The sequence below is a fragment of the Petaurus breviceps genome, unplaced genomic scaffold (assembly GCF_028583685.1).
Source record: "Petaurus breviceps papuanus isolate PSGF00001 unplaced genomic scaffold, PetGlider_PUasm1.0 225, whole genome shotgun sequence".
Lineage (NCBI taxonomy): Eukaryota > Metazoa > Chordata > Mammalia > Diprotodontia > Petauridae > Petaurus > Petaurus breviceps.
In genome coordinates, this window is record NW_027185889.1 from 13,819,334 (window position 1) to 13,844,467 (window position 25,134).

The window sequence follows — 25,134 nt, forward strand, 5'->3', positions numbered from 1 at the left end:
TGGTCTGTTTGTGCTTCCTCTGCTTGTTCATATTGCCAATCAGTTACTTGACATTTGAGGTCTTTGCTATGGTGGAACTCTGCTTCCCGAGAGGAGAGCTTTGTCCCAAATCACTGGGGTTTTGTCTGAGGAGGGCACCCTCTCTACAGACACCACACTGGCAAACTGGTGTTTCTCACCCCAGGATCTCCACCCAAGAAAACAACCCAGATCCAAGCAGGTCAAAGCAAGAGTGATTACCATATGAGTGGTTGATTGGTCCACCTAAGACCTATAGGCCAGGAGCTCTGGAGGCAGCCACACAGCAGATGCTTCAGGGGGCAGGGGCCGGACCGTGCCCTTCCTTTCCAACAGAGTTCTGGACTTACCTTTTACTTTCTTTTTGGTGTTTATGGGTTGAAAAGTCTGGAAACCGCCACAGCTGCTGGTGATTCACCCTCCTGAAGTCTGCTTCAGGTGCTGCTGGTTAGGGTTGCCCTGGGGCCAAAATGGTGCGGCTCATGTTTGCGGCTCCCAGTGTGCTGCAATGAACCCTTCCTGTCAGCCTACCAGGCTGCCTTCAGTGGGAGATTTGTTTCTCTCTGTCACTTTGTGGGTTCTGTAGCTCTAAAATTTGTTTAGAGTCATTTTCTTTTTTTTTTTTTGGCTTTTTGGTGGGCAATTGGGGTTAAGTGACTTGCCCAAAGTCAGACTCCTAGTAAGTGTGTCAGGTGTCTGAGGCTGGATTTGAACTCAGGTCCTCCTGACTTCAGGGCCAGTGCTTTATTCATTGCACCACCTAGCCACCCCCTAGAGTCATATTTTATAGGTATTTGAAGTGGTTGTGTGGGGAGGTCACAGAATTTCCTGCTTCTACCAGAATTACAACTTTTTAAAGGCTGACATTCCACCATACTGAGCTTTAGGAGCAGCTGGATGGTGCAGTGGTTAGAGCACTTGGCCGGGAGTCAGGAGGATCCGAAGCTCAGACACATGTTAGCTGTGTAACGCTAGAGAGATCACTTAGCCTCTATTTGTCTCAGTTTCTTCAACTGTAAAATGGGGATACTAATACTACCTCCTGGGGTTGTTGTGAGGATCAAATGCAGTAATACTTGTTAAAAAAAAAACTATTGTAAAATTTTTAAAAAATTATTGAAAATTATAAAAAACATTCGTAAAAACAATTAGTCCAGTGCCTGGATTATAGTAGACACTATATAAGTGCTTTTTTTTTTTTTTCCCTTTCCTTCCTCCCTCTCTCCTATTTAACTCGATTTTTTTCACATGTTCTCTCTTTGAGGTTCAGTCAAGTAGATCAAACAGTTCCTAAGAATCAGATAATGGGTCGATTTCTGAGTATGCCAGAGGCTAATTGTGTGACTTTAAACAAATCATTAATCACAATGTTTTTATCTTTATTCAAAAATAAAAATATTTTCCATCTTACAGTTAGGGAGATTTATTATATGTTGGGCCAGTCCTGCTGCTGAATGGGGAGAAAAATGTTCCTTTTTAGAGGTGAATTGACTCTTTGAAGCTCTTTCTTGCACCTGGAAGCAAGCTCCAGCAGTGTCTGGCCCAGCGCCCCCAAACTCCATCTTACCTTAGCACGGAGATGAATGTTTGCTGCATTCTTTCTATTAAAGAGGCCTAGCTCCTTGTTCTCATGGCCCAGTCTGTTCAGGGCTTCAGGACCTAGTCTGAAAGCCACCTCCTGCCCCGCCAGACACAAAGGTCTTGTCTTAAAGTCAGATCCAGTGTCACTTCCCTCTCTTCTCTTCTCCACAGACTCATAGTGATTCCTGGGGTCTCCTGCCTTTTTTCTGCCTTATCCTAATTGTATTCACTCTCACCTAAGTGGCTGCCTGCCTTTTCTGATGGTTGAGACTTTGTCCTTGGGATTCCAGGCCAGCACATGTGAAGAAGCCTTCCCTGACCAGCTCTTTCTCTCCCATTGGTCTTTGCTTCATTTGTGTTTCTCTGTCTCATACTCTCCACCACATCATCATGGCTCTACTCACTAGGAGCCTTTCCTTCTTCTCTGTTTGTCCTGTGTCTCCTTGGAGTCCCGAGGAGACCTTGGTTCTTGAAGTCTCTGTCCTCAGAGAGCCACTTGTGGCAGAGCCTCCTTGGTTTGGAAAGGTTTGACAGCATATGTGTTGTTTGAGGACCAGCCTCACTGGTCACAAGGCTCATCACCAGATTGGTTTCAGGGGGATGAATTATTCTACAACAGCAACTCCAGGACCTTTTTTCTATATTAGAGGGAATTGCTGCCTGGAGTATCCTCACAATGATGAAGTGAAATGAAGAACTGAAGATGTATATTTATCTTAATTTCTTAATTTATGTATATAATGTATAATTATATAATAATGTAAAATTCTCTTAATTTCTCTCAATCCCTTAACTGGATGTTAATCTTGTGTCCTATAGCAATGAACACAGTGTTAACGTATGTTGTTAACCTGTTATTTAAGTACTTTGTGGGCAAACAAATTAAAGTTAAGAATTATATTGTAATTCAGGTAATTGTAAATTCAAGGAAAACTGTGCCAAATTTTTGTGGTCGTTTTTTTATTGTGTCAGAGTGTATCTGGTTTTTCTTAAAACAGTTTTCCAGAACTATTTTGTGATGATTTTTTTCATCTGCATTATCATTTTATGCTTTACATACAGATGATAATTTTTCCTAGTAGGGGAATAATGTCTTTTGAGGGGAATCTTCCTTAGGTCTCCTATAAGCCCTAGATTATATCTTAATGCCTTTGATAAAAAAGAAATAATTATGGCATCTCCTATGATAAATATTGGTCTGACAGTTGAAAGTACTGAAGTTTATTGATACTGTTGTTGTTGTTCACTTGTTTCAGACCCCATTTGGATTTTCTTGGCAGAGATCCTGGAGTGGTTTGCCATTTCCTTCTCCAGATCATTTTACAGATGGGGAAACTGAGGCAAACAATATTAAGAAACTTGCCGGCTACCAAGTATATGAGGCTGAGTTTGAACTCAGGTCTTCCTGACTACAGACCTGGTGCTCTATCTACTGTGCCACCTAGTGCCTTTTTCCATATTAGCAACAGTTTAAAGAAATTGTATTTATGAAAGATTGGTATTGAGTCTCACATCTCAGTGAGAAGTTTTGCTTTTGACTAAACAGTCAGTGCTCATCCTTAGTAAGTATAAATTAAGGTAGTAAGAATTTTTTCATTTGAAAAATTCAACAGATAGATGGTGATATGAAAGGGGAAAATGTTCCTGATTCTTTGAGAAATTAGGCATATCTTAAAACTTTGTGCTCACTGCTTTATCAGGAAAATACCTTTACCACTTAAACACTATGACCTAGTAAATTAACTCATTAACAACGAAGTTTTTTTTTTTTTAAGCAATCGGGGTTAAGTAATTTGCTCAAGGTTACACGGCCAGTTATTTCTGGGTGTGGTGCTGAGTGTCTGAGCCCGGGATTCGATCTCCAGGTCGTCCCAACACTGGAGCCAGTGTTCTTCCTCGCTGAGCCACCTGGCCACCCCTAAGCAATTGGGGTTAAGTAACTTGCTCAAGGTTACACGGCCAGGTGTTTCTGGGTGGGTGCTAAGTGTCTGAGCCTGAGATTCGATCTCCAGGTCATCCTGACACTGGAGCCGGTGCTCTTACTCGCTTTGCTACCTGGCCGCCCCAACAACAGAAGTTTTAAATAATGGCTGGAACTTCTCTTATTTTGATATAGTGAACTCATATTTTGCAGCCTATAGTTAGACCAGACCCTGTGGATAACCAAGAAGAAACATATGAACACATGCTGAAAAGCAGATTGAAAACAGATGGTAACACTACTCAGCAAGGACCAATGATGGAAGAGCTGAATAAACTGTTCTTCACTACCAAGCACCGCTGGTACCCTTATGGACAGTAAGTATTTTCTTTAAAAAACAAGGGGCAGCTAGGTGGTGCAGTGAATAGAGCACCAGCCCTGAAATCAGTAGGACCTGAGTTCAAATCCAGCCTCAGACACTTGACATTTAACTCACTGTGTGACCTTGGGCAAGCCACGTAACCCAATTATCTTGCCTTCTGTCCTCCAAAAAATAAAACAAAACAAAAAGTGATTCTCCCTTCATGTTCTAAATGAACTAAAGAATGATGCTTGGTAATTATTACATTACTATTTTACAGCCTCAAAGATTATTTGTATTTTCTCACTTGAGAAAATCAAGGTAGTAGTGATATAGCTCAAGGGAAAGATGATAATGATCTGCATGCCTTTGTTAAGTGCTTGCTATGTGCCAGACTGCCGTGTGCTATGGGTACACACAAATGAAATGGACCCTGACTCCAGGGTGCTTATGTTACATGCAGGGGGTTGCCGACAACATGCATAAGTATATACAAAATAAATAAATCAATATAAGGCCTTTCTTTTGGCAAGAGGTTGGCCAGTAGGGGGAATGGGAGATGCTTTGTGTGGAAGATAGTGCTTGAGCTGAGCTTTAAAGGAAACTGGGGATTCTTAAAAATGAAGATGGATCAAACACATGGTTGGGGGCAGCCTGCCATGCCATCTTGTGTGAAGAGCGACAGGAAGACCCAGTGGACCTGGAGAGCAGAAGAACTGGCAGTAAATCATAATGAGACAGGAAAGGTACATTGGATCCAGGTTGTGAAGGCCTTTAAGTGCCAAACAGAAGAGTTTGTATGTGATCCTAGGGGAAAACAGGCAGTCCTTAGAACTTGCTGAATAGTGCAATGACATGGTCAGATCTGTGCTTTAGGAAAATCACTTTGGCAGCTGTTTGGAGTGTGAATTAAAGGGAATGAGACTGGAGGTAGGGAGTCCAGTCAGGAGGCCCTTGCATGAATCCAGGTGCGAAGTGGTGAGGTCCTGAACTAGCTAGAGTGGCCATGAGAGTGGACTGGATGGTGGAGGTGTTGTGGAGGTAGGAAAGACAAGATACGGCTCCTGGATGAGTGAGAATGAGGAATTATAAAGGACAAAGATCACATTAACTGATGTTGATGGTTTATGAGTGGAGAACTCCTTGTCCTGGGGACTTGGGACAAGCTCTAGGAAACTAGGGACAATCTCAGCACTCCGCACATTACTTTTAAGTACTAGCCTAGACATGATAACTGAAGCTACAATGTCAGAATAACATTTTTCTTAATTTTGACAGAGCTTATAATGGAAATTGTCAGAAGTCCTTGAAGATGAAAAGGATTATTCTTTTTAAAAAATTCTGTGAGATGTTTGTTTAGTACTTGGGTTTTTATTCATTTCCCTAGTAAATGATTTATTGTCATGGTGAAATGGTATTTAGTCTTTGGCATCTTGTAGACAGCAAACTTTCGACTTGGGGAGGACTCAGGGATGGATGGAGAATTGATTAGTGCCCATCACATACAAGCTCTTCTGTTTGGCATTTCAAGAATACACCAAGAAACTGAAGGAATCGGATGAATTCAGAAGACAAGATTGTACACTTGTTAGGAAACATAGAATTGTAGTTTCTGAATTGCTCTCAGTTTGCTAATACTCAGAGTTTGGTTGCCTTGCTTGTTGGCACCCTGTCTGATCTTGCTTTACAGGTGCTGGCCATAACTAGCTTTCATCTTTTATATTTTTGGGAAGTTTCTTGAAAAAGTTCCTTAAAAGATACTTTTCCCCTAACACTTCCTGATGATTAAGATTCTTCAGGACTCAGATCTGAGTCTAGTTTTCTGCTTGTATCCTGTGTCCTGGTGAAACTCATGCTCATAGCTGGGAATATCTGTTAATTGATCACATGCTTATGTTGTCGCTCCACCATTTTTTTTTAGTCAAATCCCAAATACTTCTTTCTATAGGGAATACAATGAACTCCTTAGCTTGATTTTTTTTTTAAGGCTCCTATCTACCTCTCAGCCTTATTTGATACCACTCCCCTGTTATTGTACTCTGACCAGATCACACTACAAACTCTTCCTATCACATGATACTCCATCTCTTGCCTTGATGTCTTCACACAAGGCACTGCCCATGCCCACATGCACTGCCTGCTCCTCTTTGCCTCCCAAAAGCTTCCTTGACGTAAGCTGGGCCTGATTCCGAGTGGTCTGGGTGTTGCTTCAGGGTTAGAATTGGAATGAAATGAAATAATTGTAAATCAGTCATCAAATTTGAGACCAGGCTGTAAGAGGCCACAAAACTCTACTGTTGCCTGAACCTGGATAAAACAGTAATTGGAAAATGTTTAACAAAATAAATAAAAATACAATGCAACCTAGATAATGTTAACTTGTGGTTTTCTAGGTCAGTATGCAGCCTGCAGGGATCCCTTTCTATTTGAGTTTGACACCACTGTCTTAGATCAGTTTAACAGTTAATGAAAGAAAGTTTATTAAACAATAACATGGAAAGAGACCTCAGCAAGGCTATAGCATCGATTCCTCTGAGGCAGCTTCTGAGTGTGCTGCTCAGAAGCTGGAGGCAAGAACTCCTGAGTCCTTGTTGTCTGGCGTTTGTATTTAGACCACTGAGAAGCCAAAGCCATGTAAAATTTTAAATCTTAGTCCTCTTGGGTAGTTGTCTTAGGGATGGTTTCAATACTCTTAAAACAAACTAGCCTAGCCTGTAAGGGGTAGGGCCTTGGGAAATATTGCTACTTCCACACTCGTCTTCTTTGAAAGTTCAGGTAAGACGTGCTATCTGCTGGGAAGCCCTCCCTGGTCACCCCTGTTGTTGGGATGACCTTCTTCTCAATTTTCCTTGTATTTATTTTTATGCATGTGTTGTGTCCCCTAGGAGAGTGTGAGCTCCTTGGGGGCAGGACCTCTGTTATTTTTGTCTTTGTATCCCCAGTGTTTAGCAAAGTGCCTAAAGTAGGCTCTTGAGAAATGTTTCCTAAATTGAATATCAGCTTCAGCATGGCAAATATAACCTCTTCCCTTCCTTCTAGAAATTTCTCCCTTTCTAATCTCTTTGTACACAGCTTATGCCACTGACTTGCATTACCTGAAGCAAGGAACCTGGAAATGCTTTGTTTTTGTAAAACTCCTTACAGTCACAAAATCATGTCCTTCCTGTTCCTGAAGTCCATTATGAGATACTGCTCGTGCTTTATTCAGACCTCATTTCATATTTGTCCCTTCCTATTGACATAACCAATCCTCTGTCCAATTCTGGACCCACTTAGGCTTGGCCTTTTGCAGCTGCCTCCCCACTTGAGTTGATGTCCTTTGCTCTGAGCATTTGTAAACAGATGAGGCCAAAATACTGTTCTCAGCTCTGTTCCAAGGTTATTTTCTCCTGTTAATTACTGGGCTCTTCATTCACTATTTTCCCCCCAGTGTCATGTTTGTTTTTCTCTGTAGTAGTGTCCCATTTAATACTTGTATTTGGGGCTTATCTTTTCCCTCTTTCCTCTCTTTTCATCACAAAGCCCTCTTGATTAGATTCTTCAGTCTCCAGCCAAACTTATTCCAAGTCCTTAAGAAATTTATTCAGACTCTGGCCAGGAGCCCAGTGTTCTGATAGCTCTAGTCCAGAAAACAAAATCTAGTTCTTTTTCTTTGTTTATGTTCATATGTTTTAAGTCATGATCAGTTTGACCACAGGACTTTGACAGTGGAAGGTTTTTTGTTTTGGCTTTTTGGTCTTGCTTAACCACTACTCCATATTAGCATCGAGTCTGAGTGATGCTGGGTTGGAGAACCTGGTTGTGTGCTGCTCATGGTGCTTTACACCATGTCCCTTGCACGTGGGGCAGTGAGAGAGTATCTGACTGAACTGTGTGCCTGCCTGAGCTGCTCTCACTCTTCTCCGGAGCCTCTTGGGGGCAGGCTCTGTTTTCTTCTGTCCCACTCCCATGCACTTACTCTGATGATTGCTCTTCTTGTCCCATCTGCTTGGCCCAAGCCGTCCTCCACACCCTCAATGTGCTGCCTCCTTGTATTTGTCTCTTAGAAGCTTCACCTTCCTTCAGTGCCCAGTTCAGGTACCACCTTTTTTTTTTTTTCTTTTTGGAGGGGGAAGGTAGGGAAGTTGGGGTTAAGTGACTTGCCCAACGTCACACAGCTTGTTTTTTTTGGTGTTATGTGAATGAGGCTGGATTTGAATCAGGTCCTCCTGACTCCAGGTCCAGCGCTCTATTCACTGTGCCACCTAGCCTCCCCTAATTAATAGATTGGAATACAGGCTCTTTAAAGCCCCTTCCAATTTTATTTTATTTTATTTTATTTGCTTTTTGGAGGGCAATTGGGGTTGAGCAACTTGCCCGAGGTCACACAGCTAATTTTTGTGTTAAGTGTCTGAGCCCAGATTTGAACTCAGGTCCTCCTGACTCCAGGGCCAGTGCTCTGTTCACTGCACCACCTAGCCACCCCAGGTACCACCTTCTTCCTGAAGCCTTTTCTCCACCTCTTCCTCTGCCATGCTTCAAAAAACTCTCACATCTCCTAGACTTCACACATTGGAAATGTCCCTCACTCCTGCAGCCTCTTCCTTGGATTGACTGGTTCCTTCCAGAGCCTTCATTTTAAGATGCACAGACCCAGGCTAACCATGTATTTATTCCTCTCCAGGGTACACTCCTGGCTCTTTCTGGACTCCCTATACAGTACATCTGTTCTTTACTCCTTGTCAACTTTTCTATTTTTAAATTCAGACCACTGACTCGTTGGAGTGAAGATCAGAGTGAGTAACATACTAGAAGAAGAGTAATGAGAAAAAGATATGCCATACACTTGAAACAACTTAGTCCTGAATTATTAAAATCAGTACTGGGTAATGGATGGCAGGAAAATGCAAAGTTTTTTTTTTTAAGCAATTGGGGTTAAGTAACTTGCTCAAGGTTACACAGCCAGTTATTTCTAGGTGTGGTGCTAAGTATCTGAGCCCAGATTTGATCCCCAGGTCATCCTGACACTGGAGCCGGTGCTCTTACTTGCTGTGCTACATGGACACCCCAAAATGCAAAGTTTTACCAGTATAAACCAATTTGCTATCACAAGTATACCAGAAGACCCTAAAAAGAAATTCAGATAATAATCAGTTGATTCCCTGAGCAAACAGAAATAGTGAGACTAGTTAACATATATACTTGTTTGCATGAAATCTTACCAAGGCAACTGATGTATTCCCTAACAGCAGAAAAAAGCAATGAAGGGTAACATGGGTTTTAAAACACTCAGTAAGAAATCCAACTTAAGCAAAGTCATCCTGAGGACATTTTAGGCAGAAAATCAGAGGACAATAAGCAAGAAAAATGGAAAAGATTCATAAAGATTTTTATAACATGTTTTCATCTACTAGGACAATAGAACAGCCACATTTGGGACTTAACATCACAGCCTCAATGTTCTTTTAGAGGAAGCAAAAAGAGAAGAAAGAGGAAAAGCAGCTGGGTTGGACTAGGACTTCATCAAGAGCAGATGACAGAATTGTTGGGGGGTTGGCTTACAAAGTAAAGAAAGTATAGCAGATATGGGAGCTGCTGAGAAAAATCTGAGTTTTATTCTGAAAAAAAAGGTGACCCTGACAACATCAGTAACTGTGGGACTATAGGCCTCCTTTGCAGTCTATTTAAAATCTTTATGAGGGTCATCCTATGCATTTCATCAAGGGTAGCCTTGATAAGGGAAGATCATCAGTAGGGTTAGCAGGATTTTGGGAATGGAAGTTTTACAGAGGGATGTGATATATGGCAGGAAAGTCACAAACAGACCACTTTTACCTTGTAGGATGTCCAGAAAACAAGTTCCAATGAGCTTACTGTTCACCAAAGCATTTGTTTTGGTAGGCAAGGCTCTCTTCCAACAAGGTACCTCTCATTGATTCATCTAAACCATTCAGGATTATTACTTGAAAGATATCAAAACAGAAATAGCCCTCCCTATTGACACCTCTGGTCAGTAACTTCACGTGAAGCATAAAACAAGGGTATCTACTTCCTCAGTGTTTGGCTTTGTGGCAGAGGAGGTCCGACAGAAGCCAAGTTGAAGAGGGATTTCGTGTGGATGGTGAAGGCCTCCATGTACTACTGTTTTCAGATGGTATCTTTCTGTTTGCTTCACACCCTGGGACTGAACATTGTTGAGCCTCATGGAAGAGAAGGAGGAGGAGAGCAGGCTGGTTTGCCATTAGGAAGTTGTAGAGTTCCTTTGGTAACTCTCCTGGAAGCAAAAACTTGTCTCTTTAAAAATTCCTCCAGTGGCAGCTAGGTGGCGCAGTGAGTAGAGCACCGGCCCTGGAGTCAGGAGAACCTGAGTTCAAATGAGGCCTCAGACACTTAACACAAAAACTAGCCATTTAACCCCAATTGCCCTACCTTCCTCCTCCAAAAAGAAAAAATTCCTCCAGTGTTGCATGGCTACAAGACATGGAACACAGTAATGCCAAAGAACTGAAAATGATTATCACCCAGAGGGCAGTGGGGCTGCCCTGACATGGGGGCTGTGAGCAGGCTGCAGTATGTAATTAGGACCTTGGAAGAAGAGGAAGATAAAACATCATCAAGGAAATATAAGATGCGAAAAAATGGACTGGCCACATGGTAAGGGCAGGGTATGCTCCACTGGTATCCTTGAGACAGCAGGATCAAGTGAGGAAGGCACTTAGGGTTTTTACTGTCTTAGTGACCTAAGAGAAGGGAATACATTTTCTCAGAATTCCTATCTTAAGATAATAACGGTTATATACTGACTTGGGTAAGGTGGCATATTTATTATATCTGGAGGTGGATGGATGGATGGATAGATAGATAGGTAGATGATAAAGGTAAATATATACATACAAATAGATACATAAATCTCATCAAATTTTACTCATCTATATGTATGTGTCTATATTTACATAGTTACATGTATGCATACATATATACACAGATACACACGTGTGTGTGTGTGTAAAAGAGACTATGCCACAGCAAACAAATCTAAATTTTATTGGATAAACAATCCAAAATAGCACATCTTTACCAGGATTTTTTTCCTTCTTTTCAAGGTATCATCTGCGGCGCAGAAACCCCAATCCTCCCAAAGAGAGATGATTTTGAGACACTAATATAGTCATCATTTACTGTCAAAGGGAAAATGTCATCTTTTGTTTATCTCACTACTTGAAGAAATGAAATAAGAAGTGTTTCCTGATATATAGAGAAATTTCAATAAAAATTTTTTCTAGATTTTTGATTATATTTTTGTTCGTATGTCAAATAATCTCCAGTCTTGACATTCTGATTTAAAGATACCTGATTGAGTTAATTCCCACTTGCCACATTCCACTGCATTTTACAAGATACCACAGCTCAGTCTTATCATGATAATGGGTATAAACACAAAGAAAAAAACAATTTTAAAATGGGGAATGGCTGTTCTTCATCAAAAGATCTTATCTTGCCTTTGAAAATAACTCATAAAGTATAGTAGGAAAGTCACGAATCAACTTTCTTGTTCATTTGAGGTTTGGAAAGGTAATTGCTTCACTGAAGTATAATGCCTTCACTGATACTTTATTGGGGGAAAAAAAGTGACTGCTGAATTTTTTTTTTCTGCAAAGGGATTAATTCAAGATATACTTCCCCACTTCCCCTCCCATTATAGCATTTTACTGACTTAAGAAAATTTGTACAGAATCACAGTCTTTTCTGCAACTATCTGGTTAGAACATAAATGTTTTCACTGCCTTTTTTATGAATACGTAAAATTACAACCCCATTTGTCTTCACTAGTCAAGATGGACTTTTTAACATATATTCTTTCCAGCATTTCTGTTGGGGAGATAACCAGTCTTTCAAAGAGGCAGAAAAATTTCCACATTTAAACTCAGCAAAGGCTGGGGGAAAAAAAAAACTAAAATGAAAAGTTTTGTAATTGGAAAAGGAAAATTATTTTTGTGGCAGGTATATTTAGATCTAGATGGGAGCAATGCCTATTGAAATAATACTTTATACCTAGTTTGAATAAGAAAGCTGTCGCCATTGAAAGACTTGCAAGTCCTAGGGGATTAATAAATATTTGGTGAATTAAAGTCAGGGGCAGTGATCAGAGAATAACAAAGGAAATGTTACATCGCTGCTCAAGTTGGTTGCCAATAAAAATGTAAAAAAAAAACTGGTCAATTTTTTCTTTTAGATCAATTAAATACATCTATATATTTTTTAAACTGGAGAAAAAAGCTGGTAACTTCAAGTTTACAAAACAAATTTGATATTTGAATCATTTGCTAATAGAAGTATGGCCTTGGATAAAAAGGTTTCCTTCACTTTAACATACGGGAAGAATAGTTATCCACAGACTTGTTTTAAGGAAACTTCAGTGTTAACTTTAAATCCCTATAGAAAATTTGAGTCGTCGTGCCTTGGTCAAACAGTTGCTATACATACTTGAAATTTTTGTGTCTTTTTGGCCCCAAAAAGGAATGTTGAGTTTTATTTCAGGTTAATAGCTGTCTCAAAATCTCCAGACAGACCTCAGGTAAGCTAGTGGACACATGGCTTTTCCCTGAATGAAGAAAGTTCCCTTGGCCAGATGAGATACGAATGAAGTCACTGATTCTTAAAAAGCAATGTCACTTGAACCACCAGAGGGCACTCTCATCTAGTGAATGTTCAGTGTCTTCTGCCATAGTAGTCTTAATTGATTGTGAATAATTGGATATTCACTTGAGATTAAATAATCATTGGTGGGGAGGACCAAGGAGCAAACAAGATAGGGGGCTGGTAAATATTCAGTAGATCGAATATGGTGCAGATTTAACAACTTATTTTTCATATAGTTGGGCATCACGGGATTCTGGAGGTTAAAATGATTTTTAGCAATTAAATCACAGTCTGAAAATCAGAAGGTATCTTATCTAATTCAACAAATACCTGAAAGGGATACCCACCATTCAATTCCTGGAATGGTCAAAGGAGCATCCAGTCATAGATTTAGATTGGGAAAGGAAACTTAAGGTGGCCATCAGATTCAACCCCATCATTTTACAGATGAAGAAACAGGTTCCAAGAGGTTAAGAGACTTGCCCAGGATCATACAGCTAGTGTCTGAGGCAGCATTTGAGCTCAGGCCTTCCTGCTAACACCAAGTTGTTTAATGATTGCCAAAGTGGGGGAGCCTTCCATCCCTGGGGATAGCCCATCCTACTTCTGCACAGTCCTGAGAATGTCTGTTTTTCTTGACTTTCTCTCTGAAATTTCATCCATGGCTCCTGGTTCTCTTCTCTGGGGCCGAACAAAAGTTTGATTCCTTTTCCTTGTGAAAGCCCTTCAGTTACTTGAAGACAGCTATCATGACCCTTCCAAGTCTTCTCTTTTCCAAGCTACGTATCCTTAGTCCCTTCAACAGATCTAGTCTCAAGGCTTTTCATCCTGATTGTCCTCTATGTTGTTCATGCCCTCTCTTAAACCATGGCACCTGGAATTTAATAATCTCAGCCTCCCGTCTTGCAGATTAAAATACTGAGGGGATGGCTAGGTGGCACAGTGAATAGAGCACCAGCCCTGGAGTCAGGAGGACCTGAGTTCAAATCCAGCCTCAGACACTTGACACAATTACTAGCCATGTGACTTTGCCCTCCAAAAAAGCAAAAAAAAAAAAAATACTGAGCAGGGCAAGTGAAATGACTTCTAAGCAAAGTTAGGGTCAGATCTCATTAAAAGAGCCTATCTAGCTATAGATGGAAGCTTTTTCCATTTGTATTTGTGAGATTTGTTACCACAAATACTTGATAGATCTTTGAAGAAACAGTGTGACAGGAAAGTTAAATTATTTATTTTTGCTTTTTGGAGGGGGAAAGGGGTTAAGTGACTTGCCCAAGGTCACATAGCTAGTAAGTGTTAAGTCTCTGAGGCTGGATTTGAACTCAGGTCCTCCTGACTCCAGGGCTGGTGCTCTATTCACTGTGCCACGTAGCCACCCTGGAAAGTTATATTTTTAAAATTTTTACTCATTGTTGATGCTCAAATTCAAGGCAGTTATAGCACTGTCTTTTTGTCCTTTTAAAGCAAAGCCACTGGATCCTGTCTTAGTTCTATGACTAAGACCTAGACTCCATCAATATTGCAACAACCTAGACTCCCTGTGTATTGCAACCATCACCCCAAATGTTTATTTTTAAAATGGTAAAAGGGGTGAACATAAGCACAACTGTGTAGTTGGAAATTTGAGTAGTAGAGTTAAAAATCATTTTAAGAAGCCATAAGGAAGGAAAAATCTAATTAGATTTCCTTATTGTTTATGTTTTACTAATCTCTCTGAGGTAAGCCTTTTCTCTTTCCATCCATGAAGATTTTCCTTATCATAAATCTTAAATTTATTTCCAGTTTTTTCATTATTTTTTACTTTATCACCATGGGAATAAGAATAATAAATTTATTCATTATGTCTGATTTTAAATTATTCAGAAATTTTGGCCATATCTCTCTTAGTTGGGTAAATATTCATAGCCTTAGATTAATATTGATTAACTGCCTACAGGGTATATGCATGGCCTCATGCTAGGCATGATAAAGCACTCAATTTAGAAATAAAATATTTTATTCTGACAAGTTTTACATAATGATATGCTCTTGCCCATATATTTTATTGCCGTAAATTTGCAATCACTGCCATGTCAAGAATGTGGCTGATTAACCTGCTTCCAATGAATAGGAAAATGCTGCACTTTGAGAAATTAGCAGTCCAGGAATATGAAGAGAGAACTCTGTGATCAAACCATTTTAAATTACTGTCTAAAAATCTAGTTAAATTTTTGACTTAAATGTCATTTACAAATATAATGTGTTGTAATAAAATATAAAAGCTTTTTGAGAAAGTTTTATCAGAACCAAGTTTGCCTTATGCTGTGTTAATAATATTACTAGTGAGTTACTTGAGAACAACTGAAATATCTCAAGCTTGCCATTGTATGTAGATTTTATGCAAACCCAGTAGAACAACTAGATTCCTTTTAGAAAGAAAAATTGGAAGTCTATTGGAAGAAGAAAATTGAAAATGACTCTTGATTCATTTCTGCCAATATTGAATGCCTGCCATACACAAGGAAGGCATTGTGCTAGGCACCATGGGGGTACGCCAAAATGAATTAGGATAAAGTCCTTACCCCCAAGGAATTTAGTCAAGGAGAGGTGAGGAGAATCAGCCATTGCACCAACAGGACCATGGAATGATTACTGGGAGGAATTTTTAAGGTCTTTTCTAGACCAACCTTACCTTCTCCCAGAAAAGGAAGCTAAGGCCTATACATTTAAAATTATTTGCTCAACATACAAGTAAAGTGACTTGCTAAGGGCTCCTGATTCTCATTACAGCCAAGATACACCCAGACATGTATTAGTTGAAGACCCAACAAACACCTGTAATGTTACAGGATAAAACCACAGGGAGTTCTTGGTGTAATGGAAAGAACCACTTCCAACTAGGGTTCATAGGGGGTCGAGGTCCTACTCTCTCTTTAAATTTTGTTGTTCACTTGTTTCAGTCATGTCCAACTCTCCGTGACCCATTTGGGGTTTTCTTGGCAAAGACACTGGAGTGGTTTTTCATTTTCTTCTGCTCATCTTACAGATGAGACAACTGAGGCAAATAGGGTGAAGTGACTTACCTAGGGTCACACAGCTCATAAGTATCTGAGGCCAGATTTGAACTCAGGAAGATGAGTCTTTCTGACTCCATGCCTGGTGCTCACTATGGCACCACCTAGCTGCCCTCTAGCTGTGTATTACGGAAATCTTTCCCATTTGTGAAATGAGTTGATTTTTATAGTGCTTTAAATAACTTGTCTGAATTTATATGGATAAATGGCAGGGCCAGGATTTGAATTCATGGCTACAGACCCTGGTTTCTAACACTTTTCTTTTCTTTTCTTTTTTGCCTTTTGGAGGGCAATTAGGGTTAAGTAACTTGCCCAAGGTTACACAGCTAGTTTTTTTGTGTCGGTGTTAAGTGTCTGAAGCCAGAACCAAACTCGGGTCCTCCTGACTCCAGGGCTGGCACTTTACTCACTGCACCACCTAGCCTCCCATAACATTGTTTTCTTAAGAGCTCTTTGAGGTCTAGCAGTTTCCACCAAAGTTGAAAGGCTTTTAAGTAAGTTGCTATATAGCCCTCGGTCCTGAAGACCTAGAAAAGAAAGTTCTTTCCATCAAAGCCCTTGGCACTGCTAAGTAGTTCAGCATTAGATGAAATGATGTTTAAGAAGGAGCATTACTATCTGCCTTCCTGCTGCCCTCTAAGAACCATGGGACCTTTTTGTCTGTCTTGCAGCTGAAATCTTCCATCTGTCTTGTCTCCCCTATCAGAATGATGGCCCCTCAAGAGCAGGGACTGTCTTACTTTTCTGTTTCTGAACTCTTTGCACATAGAAAGCACTTAATATCATCATTATAATTTAAGTACAGGCCTTATGACAGACTGTGTCCCCTGACTGAGGCCCAGCCCAACCAAACAGAGAAAAGTTCATGATCAGAAGACTGGCCAACAGATGAATTTTGGGGGACCATGGTGTTCCTTGAAACAGGAAGACCCCAAACAGCCTGAAATCTGTGCATTGTTGCTTCCATAGTGATGTGGTGGGAAAAGGGGCCAAAGGGACCAAAAATCTCACAGCTCTCAGGACCATCTACCAGCATTTTACTTGTAGTCATAGTAATACTAGCTAACATATATGTAGTGCTAACTGCATGCCTTTACAATTATTATCTCCATTTGATCCTTATGACTACACTGGGAGGTAGGAGCTAGTATTATTTTACAGATAAGGAAATTGAGGCAGGCAAAGCTTAAAGTGACTTGTCCAAAGTCACACAGTATGTGTTTGAAGCTGGATTTGAACTCAGATCTTCCTGACTCCATGCCAGGTCCTCCATCCATGGCACCACTTAGCTGCACTTGATGACTACCCATACATGAACTTAATTAACCATTTTCTTTAAAAAATCCCCATTTGCCACAGTGGCAGCCACGTAGGCAGGATCATAAACATAATCTGCAAAATAAATTGCCCTCACCATTCTTTCATCATCTATCTGACTTTTATTTGTTTTCAGTCTAGCATGTCAGAAAGGGCATTGATATGCAAGGTAATGACACTGATTTGCAAAGACCTCTTACCTAACAAACAGAAGAAGATAAATCACGTCATGATTCTTTCCTCCTGTCTTCTGGCACACTTCATCTTCCCTGCTCCCCAAGAACCTGACTTCTTCCACTTAAGATGTTCACTATTTTTTTTTAAAACCAACAAACAGAAAACTTTCAGAGAGTTAGTCATAATTGAGTGCCATAAGTTACATAAAGGATCTCTAAATATGGCTATTTAATTTGCTGAAGTCACAAATATTTTTTTTAATTCAATTTTTTTTTTCATTTAACAAGCATTTATTTTCTCTCCCTCTATCACCACCCCCAGGGGAAGAAAAAAAGAATAAAAATCCTTTTAACAAATATGCATAGTCAGGCAAAAAAAATTCCCATATGGTCTATGCCTAAAAATATGTCTCATTATGCATATTTAGTCCATCCCCTTTATGTAAGGAGGTGGGTAGCATTCTCCTATTTTTGTCTTCTGGAATTGTGACTGGTCATGGCAATGATGAGAGGTCTTAAGTCTTTCAAAATTTTCTATTTTTACAGTGTTGTTATAGTATATTTTGTTCTTGTCTGATGGCATAGATATATATTTTTTAAAGCAATCGGGGTTAAGTAACTTGCTCAAGGTTACACTGCCAGTTATTTCAGGGTGTGGTGCTGAGTATCTGAGTCCAGATTTGACCCAGGTCATCCCGACACTGGAGCCGGTGCTCTTACTTGCTGAGCCACCTGGCTGCCCCTAAGCAATTGGGGTTAAATAACTTGCTCAAGGTTACACGGCCACGTGTTTCTGGGTGGGTGCTAAGTGTCTGAGCCCGGGATTTGATCTCCAGGTCTTCTCAGCACTGGAGCCGGTGCTCTTACTCGCTGTGCTACCTGGCCGCCCCTGATGGCATAAATATTAAAGAAGTATTTCTCCATTGCATCCAAACATGGGGCGGGGCTGTTTAGAATTTTCTTCAGACATCTTGCCTTGAATTGAATTCCCCCAAATAACTTGCTCATGGAATATTACAATGGGGGAAAAGATTGACTTAATTACATGTTAGCAGTTGGGACAGTGTTCTGATTTTCTGTTGTGCTGTTTGACCTCTCACAAGGAGAGGGAGTTATAATCCACTGAAAAGGAAACCAAAGAGATTACTGATGTACTTTCTGCTGTGGTCAAGAGAGGACAGTATTCATTTTATTGTTACTGAGTTGTTTCAGTCATGTCTGATGCTTCATGACCACATTTGGGATTTTCTTGGCAAAGATACTGGAGTGTTTTTCCATTTCTTTCTCCAGATCATTTTACAGAAGTGGCTTGCCCAGGGTCACCCAGGTAGTAAGTGTCTGAGGCTGAATTTGAACTCAGGAAGAGGAGTCTTAATGACTTTAGTGCACTATGGCACCACTTGACTGCCCCTGTATTCATTTTGAGTTAATGACAGCTCCCAGTATTCATACTCTTCCCCCCAAGAAGCCTGTAAGTGCCTCTCAGTTCTCCCCATGCCATTCTAAACCAGGGGCCCAATTTATGGATGAAGAAACTCATGGCCTCCAAACAGGTTGGGACAGGAATACTTATGTTGGGACAGCTTACTCGGCAAGCTCAATGTTCCTTTTGGATGTGATCTGTGCTCAAAGTCAGGCGATTGTCATTTTCTTTATCTAGTGGATAGAATGTGTTCTGGAGGAACAACATGGAGTAATGGGTAGGGTGCTAGACTTGGAGGCAGAAAGGCCTGGGTTCAAATCCCACCTTTGACACTGTGTGCCTGTGGGGGATCTCTTTAACAATTGCGTATGATATTACTGACTGCTAGACTGTAAATCACGAGCATATGATGCTCATAAATACAGTGGAAATAAAGGCAGAAAAGTGACATTTATGATATAACACAACTCTGGCGCTGGTTGTGTGTCTAGGCTGGACCTCAGGGTCCAACATGAGCCCAGTGGGGCCTGTCATATGGTTTTCTAAGTCAATATGCAGCCTTCAGAGACCCTCCTATAGTGGCCCCTGTTTCTTTTGGGGTTTGACACCCCAGGGCTGTACAGCCTGAAGAGCCTAACTTGGCTGTTGCATTATGTTCATTGGGTATTAGCTAAACAAGTAAGGAGAAAGTAGGCCACTAAAGCAACAACACATTTTTTCTTTTAGGCTACACCTGGGATTTAATTAGTGCAGGGAATTCCTGATATGGAAAATCCGTCCAGAAATGCAGAGCCATGATTTTTCTGTAAGATATATACTCTTATTTCTCATAATATATTTTATTTCATTAAATACTTCCCAATTACATGTAAAAATTTTTTAATATTCATTTTTGAAAATTTTGAGTTCCAAATTTTCTCCCTCCCCCTCACCCCTTCTCCACCTATTGAGAAGGCAAGCTATACAATATCAGTTATATAGGTGAGATCTTGCAAAATGTATTTCTATATCAACCATGTTGCAAAAGAAAACACACACACACACCAAATAAGATAAAGGGAAAAAAAAGTATGCTTTAATTTGCACTCAAAGTTCATCAGTTCTCTTCCTAGAGGTGAAGAAGGTAACTCTTTGAGCTGAACCTTAGAGAGAGCTAGGGGTTCCAAGGAACAGAAGTAAGCAAGGAGGGCATTCTAGGTAGGGGAAACAGCCTAGGCAAAGGCATGGAAGAGGAAGATTTAATGTGTGTGGAGGAACAGCATACAGGCCAATTTGGCTAGAATGTAGAGTCTGGGGGCAACTAGGTGACCCAGTGCAGAGTGCTGGGCCTCTGTAGTTAGAAAGTTAGAAAGACTAATCTTCCTGAGTTCTAATCTGCCCTCAGATACTTACTAGCTATGTGATCCTGGGCAAGTCACTTAATCCTGTCTGCCCCAGTTTCTTCATCTGTAAAATGAGCTGGAGAAGGAAATGGCAAATCACTCCAGTATCTCTGCCAAGAAAACCCCAAATGGGGTCACAAAGAGTCCGACTCAATTGAAAAACAACTGAATAATGTCAACAATTTAAAAGAGAATAAGGCTTGACATTAATCCTCTTACCCAGAGTTAATACTGCCCTCTTGGGGAGGCCAGGTGGCACAGTGAGTAAGAGCGCCGGCCCCAGAGTCGGGAGACCTGGAATTGGTTCCAGGCTCAGATACTTACTGTGTTTCCCCGATAATAAGACCTATCCCGAAAATAAGCCCTCCTCTTACTGTGTAAGATTCCTCTAAAATAAGCCCTCCCCCAAAAATAAGCCCTATTGAGATTGCTACTGTAGTGAAGGTGATCTCCTGCGCTACATGCTACATTACGGTACCCTCTGTATGCACTGTCCCCCCCCCGGGTGAAACGCACACTGTGCTCCAAGCTGCATCCAATCAGAGCTGCAACAGTGAGTGCGTCATCCTGTTCTTCCCCAGTGATTTGCTTGCTGGTGCCATTGAGAGCAGTGCCGCGGAGGAGAGCTGAGGCAGGACAACATAAGCCCTCCCCTGAAAATAAGCCCTCTGGTGTTTTTCTTTCCAAAAAAAATTAATAAGATAGTGTCTTATTATCGGGGAAACACGGTAACACCCACACAAAATAACTGGCCGTGTAACCTTGAGCAAGTTACTTAACCCCAATTGCTTAGGGGCAGCCAGGTGGTGCAGTGAGTAAGAGTGCCAGCCCCAGTATCAGGAGACCTGGGATTGGTTCCAGCCTCAGATACTCAGCATCCACACAAAAATAACTGGCTGTGTAACCTTGAGCAAGTTACTTAACCCCGATTGCTTAAAAAAAAAAAATACTGCCCTCTCTAGGGATAAGAGGAAAAGTTCTTATTTTATCCTATGGCTAGCTTGCCTTCAGAGGCCCATTCCCTTTGTGGTCTGAGAAGACTGGTCTCATATTCCATTATGGGTCTCCATTATCCATGGAGAATATAGCAGACAGGTCCTTGATCTGCTGTCCCTAGAATACTGAGTGATCATACTTACCTACTGAGTTCTGAACATTATACAGGGAGATCCTGGGGTCATGCCAGCTACCACATCAAGATAAATAAGAGTAAAAGACCAAGATTTCAAGAATATTCCTTTCACTAACCTAATCTTCCAACAATCTATGTCAATAGTGCTCCTCTGGTTTCTCTAGAACCAATTGGCCTGGTCTCAAGATGAATGAGTACAGTCATTGTTCTACATAGTCACATATAGATCTATTCACAATTACTGGTTCTGTCCCTAGGGACCTGGTTGAGTTATTGCTGTGCCTACCTCCCGCTATCCAGTCTCTCAAGGTTGCAGGATCATCACCTATGTGTCAACACCTCCCTCCTGTTTTGACTAATGTTGGAGGCATCCACTTGCCATTGTATACATTTCCACTTGGCTGCTCTTTTCACTGCTGCCAACAATGAGTTACCTGGGAGTTCTTGCCATCATTGACTTCTTTTGTACCAAAAAGCATTTTTTCTTTTTGCCCCAACTGTCAGATTGCTATCGTAGGCTCTGGCAACCATGCTTTGCCTGCATCTGTTAGGTCTGTCTCTGAGCCATACATGGAACTCCATTACTCTTTCTTGGCTACTGACAAAACCCTCTTTCCAATGGTAACTCGATTTATACAAGAAAAAGCTAACTTCAGTTGGGTGAATTCTTAGTTTGGAACTTTCTATTTGGAGCCCTGAGAATATAAAGGAGTGACCATAAATATTCTAGTTATTTTTTTCTTTTCCTAATGAATGCTTTTAATGTTAAAAAGGGAAATGGATTTCTATTTAAGTCCAACACAGCCTTTATAAGCCCATGAAAGTGTAAAAATATCTTTTCAGCTGCTAGCGAACCTCATTAGCACAGGGCACAGGCACAAAATCATCACAGTGCTTAGACAATTGTTGGCAAAATGTTTTCAAACATGAGTTTTATGCAAGGGGATCTTGCTTATTAATGTGATGATGTTCTCATGAGATATGATTAATTTTGTCATATTCTTAAAGTTCAGCATTTACTTGGTACCTTGTATAAGCAGACCCTTATGCTAAGTGCTTTGGGGGGGAAATATCAGTGAAATAGTTCTGGCCATTAAAAACTCTAGCAGAAGAGATAAAATGTATGCAACATTAACTAATTTTTTTAAAAAATAAATATTTATAGATATCTTTTTAATTTCACAAAAAATTTCCCCAGGATCCTTCCCCACCTTTCAGAGAGCCATCCCATATAATAAACACTATTTCCCCCCCAATTTATTTATTTATTTTTAGTTTTTAACCTTCATTTCCACAAGATTTTGAGTTACAAACTTTTCTCCCTGTCTTTCCCCTACCTCCCACCCCAAAATAGTGAGCCTACTGAATAATCTGTTCTCTCTTTTATCAACCCCCATTTCCCTGCCCCCAACTTTCTAGTAGGGCAAGATGTATTTCTATACCCCAGTGCCTGTGTATCTTATTTCCCAGTTGCATGTAAAAAAACAATTTTTTTAACATTTGTTTTTGAAACTTTGAGTTCCTCCCCTTTTTCCTTCCTCACCCACCCCCACTGTGAAGACAAGCAATTCAACATAGGTTGTACATGTGTAGTTATGCAAAACATTTCCATAGTAGTTATATTGTGAAAGACTAACTATATTTCCCTCCATCCTATCCTGCCCCTGCACTTATTCTATTTTCTACTTTGACTCTGTCCCTTTTCAAAAGTGTTTGCTTCTGGGGCGGCCAGGTAGCACAGCGAGTAAGAGCACCGGCTCCAGTATCGGGATGACCTGAGGATCGAATCCGGGCTTAGACACTTAGCACCCACCCAGAAACACCTGGCTGTGTAACCTTGAGCAAGTTACTTAACCCCAATTGCTTAGGGGTGGCCAGGTGGCTCAGCAAGTAAGAGCACTGGCCCCAGTGTCGGGATGACCTGGGGATCAAATCTGGGCTCAGATACTTAGCACCACACCCAGAAATAACTGGCCATGTAACCTTGAGCAAGTTATTTAACCCCGATTGCTTTAAAAAAAAAGTGTTTGCTTCTAACTACACTCTCCCCAAATCTGCCCTCCCTTCTACCATCCCCCCCTTATGCCCTTCTCCCCTGCTTTCCTGTAGAGTAAGATACCCAATTGAATGTGTATGTCATTCCCTCCTTAAGCCAAATGCAACGACAGTAAGGTTGACCCATTCCCTTTCACCTTCCTGCTCTTCCCCTCCATTGTAACAATGTTCTCTTGCCTCTTTTATATGAAATAATTTATATTTATTATAATATTTATATGAAATAATCTCTCCCTTTCTTCTCCCACTATATTCCTCTCTCACCTCTTAATTTTATTTTCTAGATATCATCCCTTCCTATTCAACTGATCCTGTGCCCTCTATCTATGTATACATGTACACACATATGCACACGCTCACATATGTATTTATATACACATACACCTTCTTATACATACATATATGTGTATATATATACATATGCATATATATTCCCTTCAATTTTCCTTATAGTAAGAAGAGTTACAATTATCATTTTACCATGTAGGAATGTAAATAGTTCAACTTTAATAAGTTCCTTATTATTTCTTTTTTCTGTTTACCTTATCATGCTTCTCTTGCTTCTTGTATTTGAAAGCCAAATTTTCTGTTCAGCTTTGGTTTTTTTCATCAAGAATGTGTGAAAATCCTCTATTTCATTGAATGACCATATTTTTCCCTGAAGCAGTATACTCAGTTTTGCTGGATAGGTGATTCTTGGTTTTAATCCTAGCTCCTTTGACTTCTGGAATATCATATTTCAAGCCCTTATATCCCTTAATATAGAAGCTGCTAAGTCTTGTGTTATCCTGATTGTGTTTCCATAATATTCAAATTGTTTCTTCCTGACTGCTTGCAGTATTTTCTCCTTGACTTGGGAACTCTGGAATTTGGTTCTAATATTCCTAGGAGTTTCATTTTGGGGATCTTTTTCAAGAGGTGGTTGGTGAATTCTTTCATTTTCTATTTTTCCCTCTGTTTCTAGAATATCAGGGCAATTCTGCTTGATAATTTCTTGAAAGATGGTGTCTAGGCTCTTTTTTTGATCATGGCTTTCAGGTAGTCCAATAATTTTTAAATTATCTCTCCCAGATCTATTTTCCAGGTCAGTGATTTTTCCAATGAGATATTTCACATTGCCTTCTATTTTTTCATTTGTTTGGATCTGTTTTATAATATCTTGATTTCTCATAAAATAATTAGCTTCCAGTTACTCCAATCTAATTTTGAAGGAATTAGTCTCTTCAGTGAGTTTTTGAAATTCCTTTTCCATCTGGATAATTCAGCTTTTTTAAGGCATTCTTCTCCTCCTTGGCTTTTTGGGCCTCTTTTGCCATTTGAGTTAGTCTATTTTTTAAAGTGTTATTTTCTTTCTTTCTTTTTTTTTTTTTTGGTCTTTATTAATAGACAACAATTCTTAGGTTATGTCTGGGTCTGTTATTATTATTATCTGGGTCTGTTCTCTAGGTCAGTTGTTTTTCCAGTGAGCTATTTTACACTTTCTTCTAATTTTTCAATCTTCATGTTTCGCTTGATTGACTCTTGGTGCATCATAGAGTCCTGTGCTTCCATTTGACTGATTCTAATTTTTAGTGAATTATTGTCTTTGGTTAGTTTTTGGAGGTCCTTTTTTAGGGAGGTATTTTTCCCAGTTAGATTTTGAACTTCCTGTTCCAGTTCACAAATTTTACTTTTTAAAGATTTGTTTTCTTCAGTGAGACTTTTTTCCAATTTGGTCACTGTAGATTTAAATTTATCTTCTACCTTTCTAATTTGGCTTTTAAAATCTTTCTTGAGCTCCTCCAAGAGTGCTTTTAGGGTCTGAGACCAATTCATATTTCCTTTTGTGCATCTCAGGTGTGAGTATAGAATCCATGTTGTCCTCTGTATTTGGTTGTTCTTGCTCACTATAATAAACTTGGATCGATTTTCTTGCCTTTCCCTTTTCCTTCTCATCTTCCTTTTTTCCCATTGTGATTTCCTATTTCCTAATTTCTCAGACTGGGAGCTAAGGGTCTGGTTGTTGACTTTGTGTGCTTTAGTCTCTGGGTGTCTAGACTGAGGCCAAGGCCAGGATTCTCAGTGTTTCCCCTGAGTTACCCTGAGGCTCACAGTAA

General features: G+C 40.2%; 2 protein-coding genes across 3 annotated transcripts in view; one reads left to right on the forward strand and one right to left on the reverse strand.

The window, feature by feature from the left end:
* Positions 1 to 11,144, forward strand: part of MRPL42 (mitochondrial ribosomal protein L42) — a 29,762-nt gene extending 18,618 nt beyond the window's left edge. For both annotated transcript variants that reach the window (XM_069095170.1, XM_069095171.1), the window contains exons 5-6: positions 3,734 to 3,897; positions 10,964 to 11,144. In XM_069095170.1, the coding sequence (XP_068951271.1) occupies positions 3,734 to 3,897; positions 10,964 to 11,009 (210 nt within the window). In that variant the 3' untranslated portion in view covers positions 11,010 to 11,144. The remainder of the gene's footprint in view (positions 1 to 3,733; positions 3,898 to 10,963) is intronic.
* Positions 1 to 25,134, reverse strand: part of UBE2N (ubiquitin conjugating enzyme E2 N) — a 161,855-nt gene that overhangs the window by 94,483 nt on the left and 42,238 nt on the right. The window lies entirely within an intron of this gene.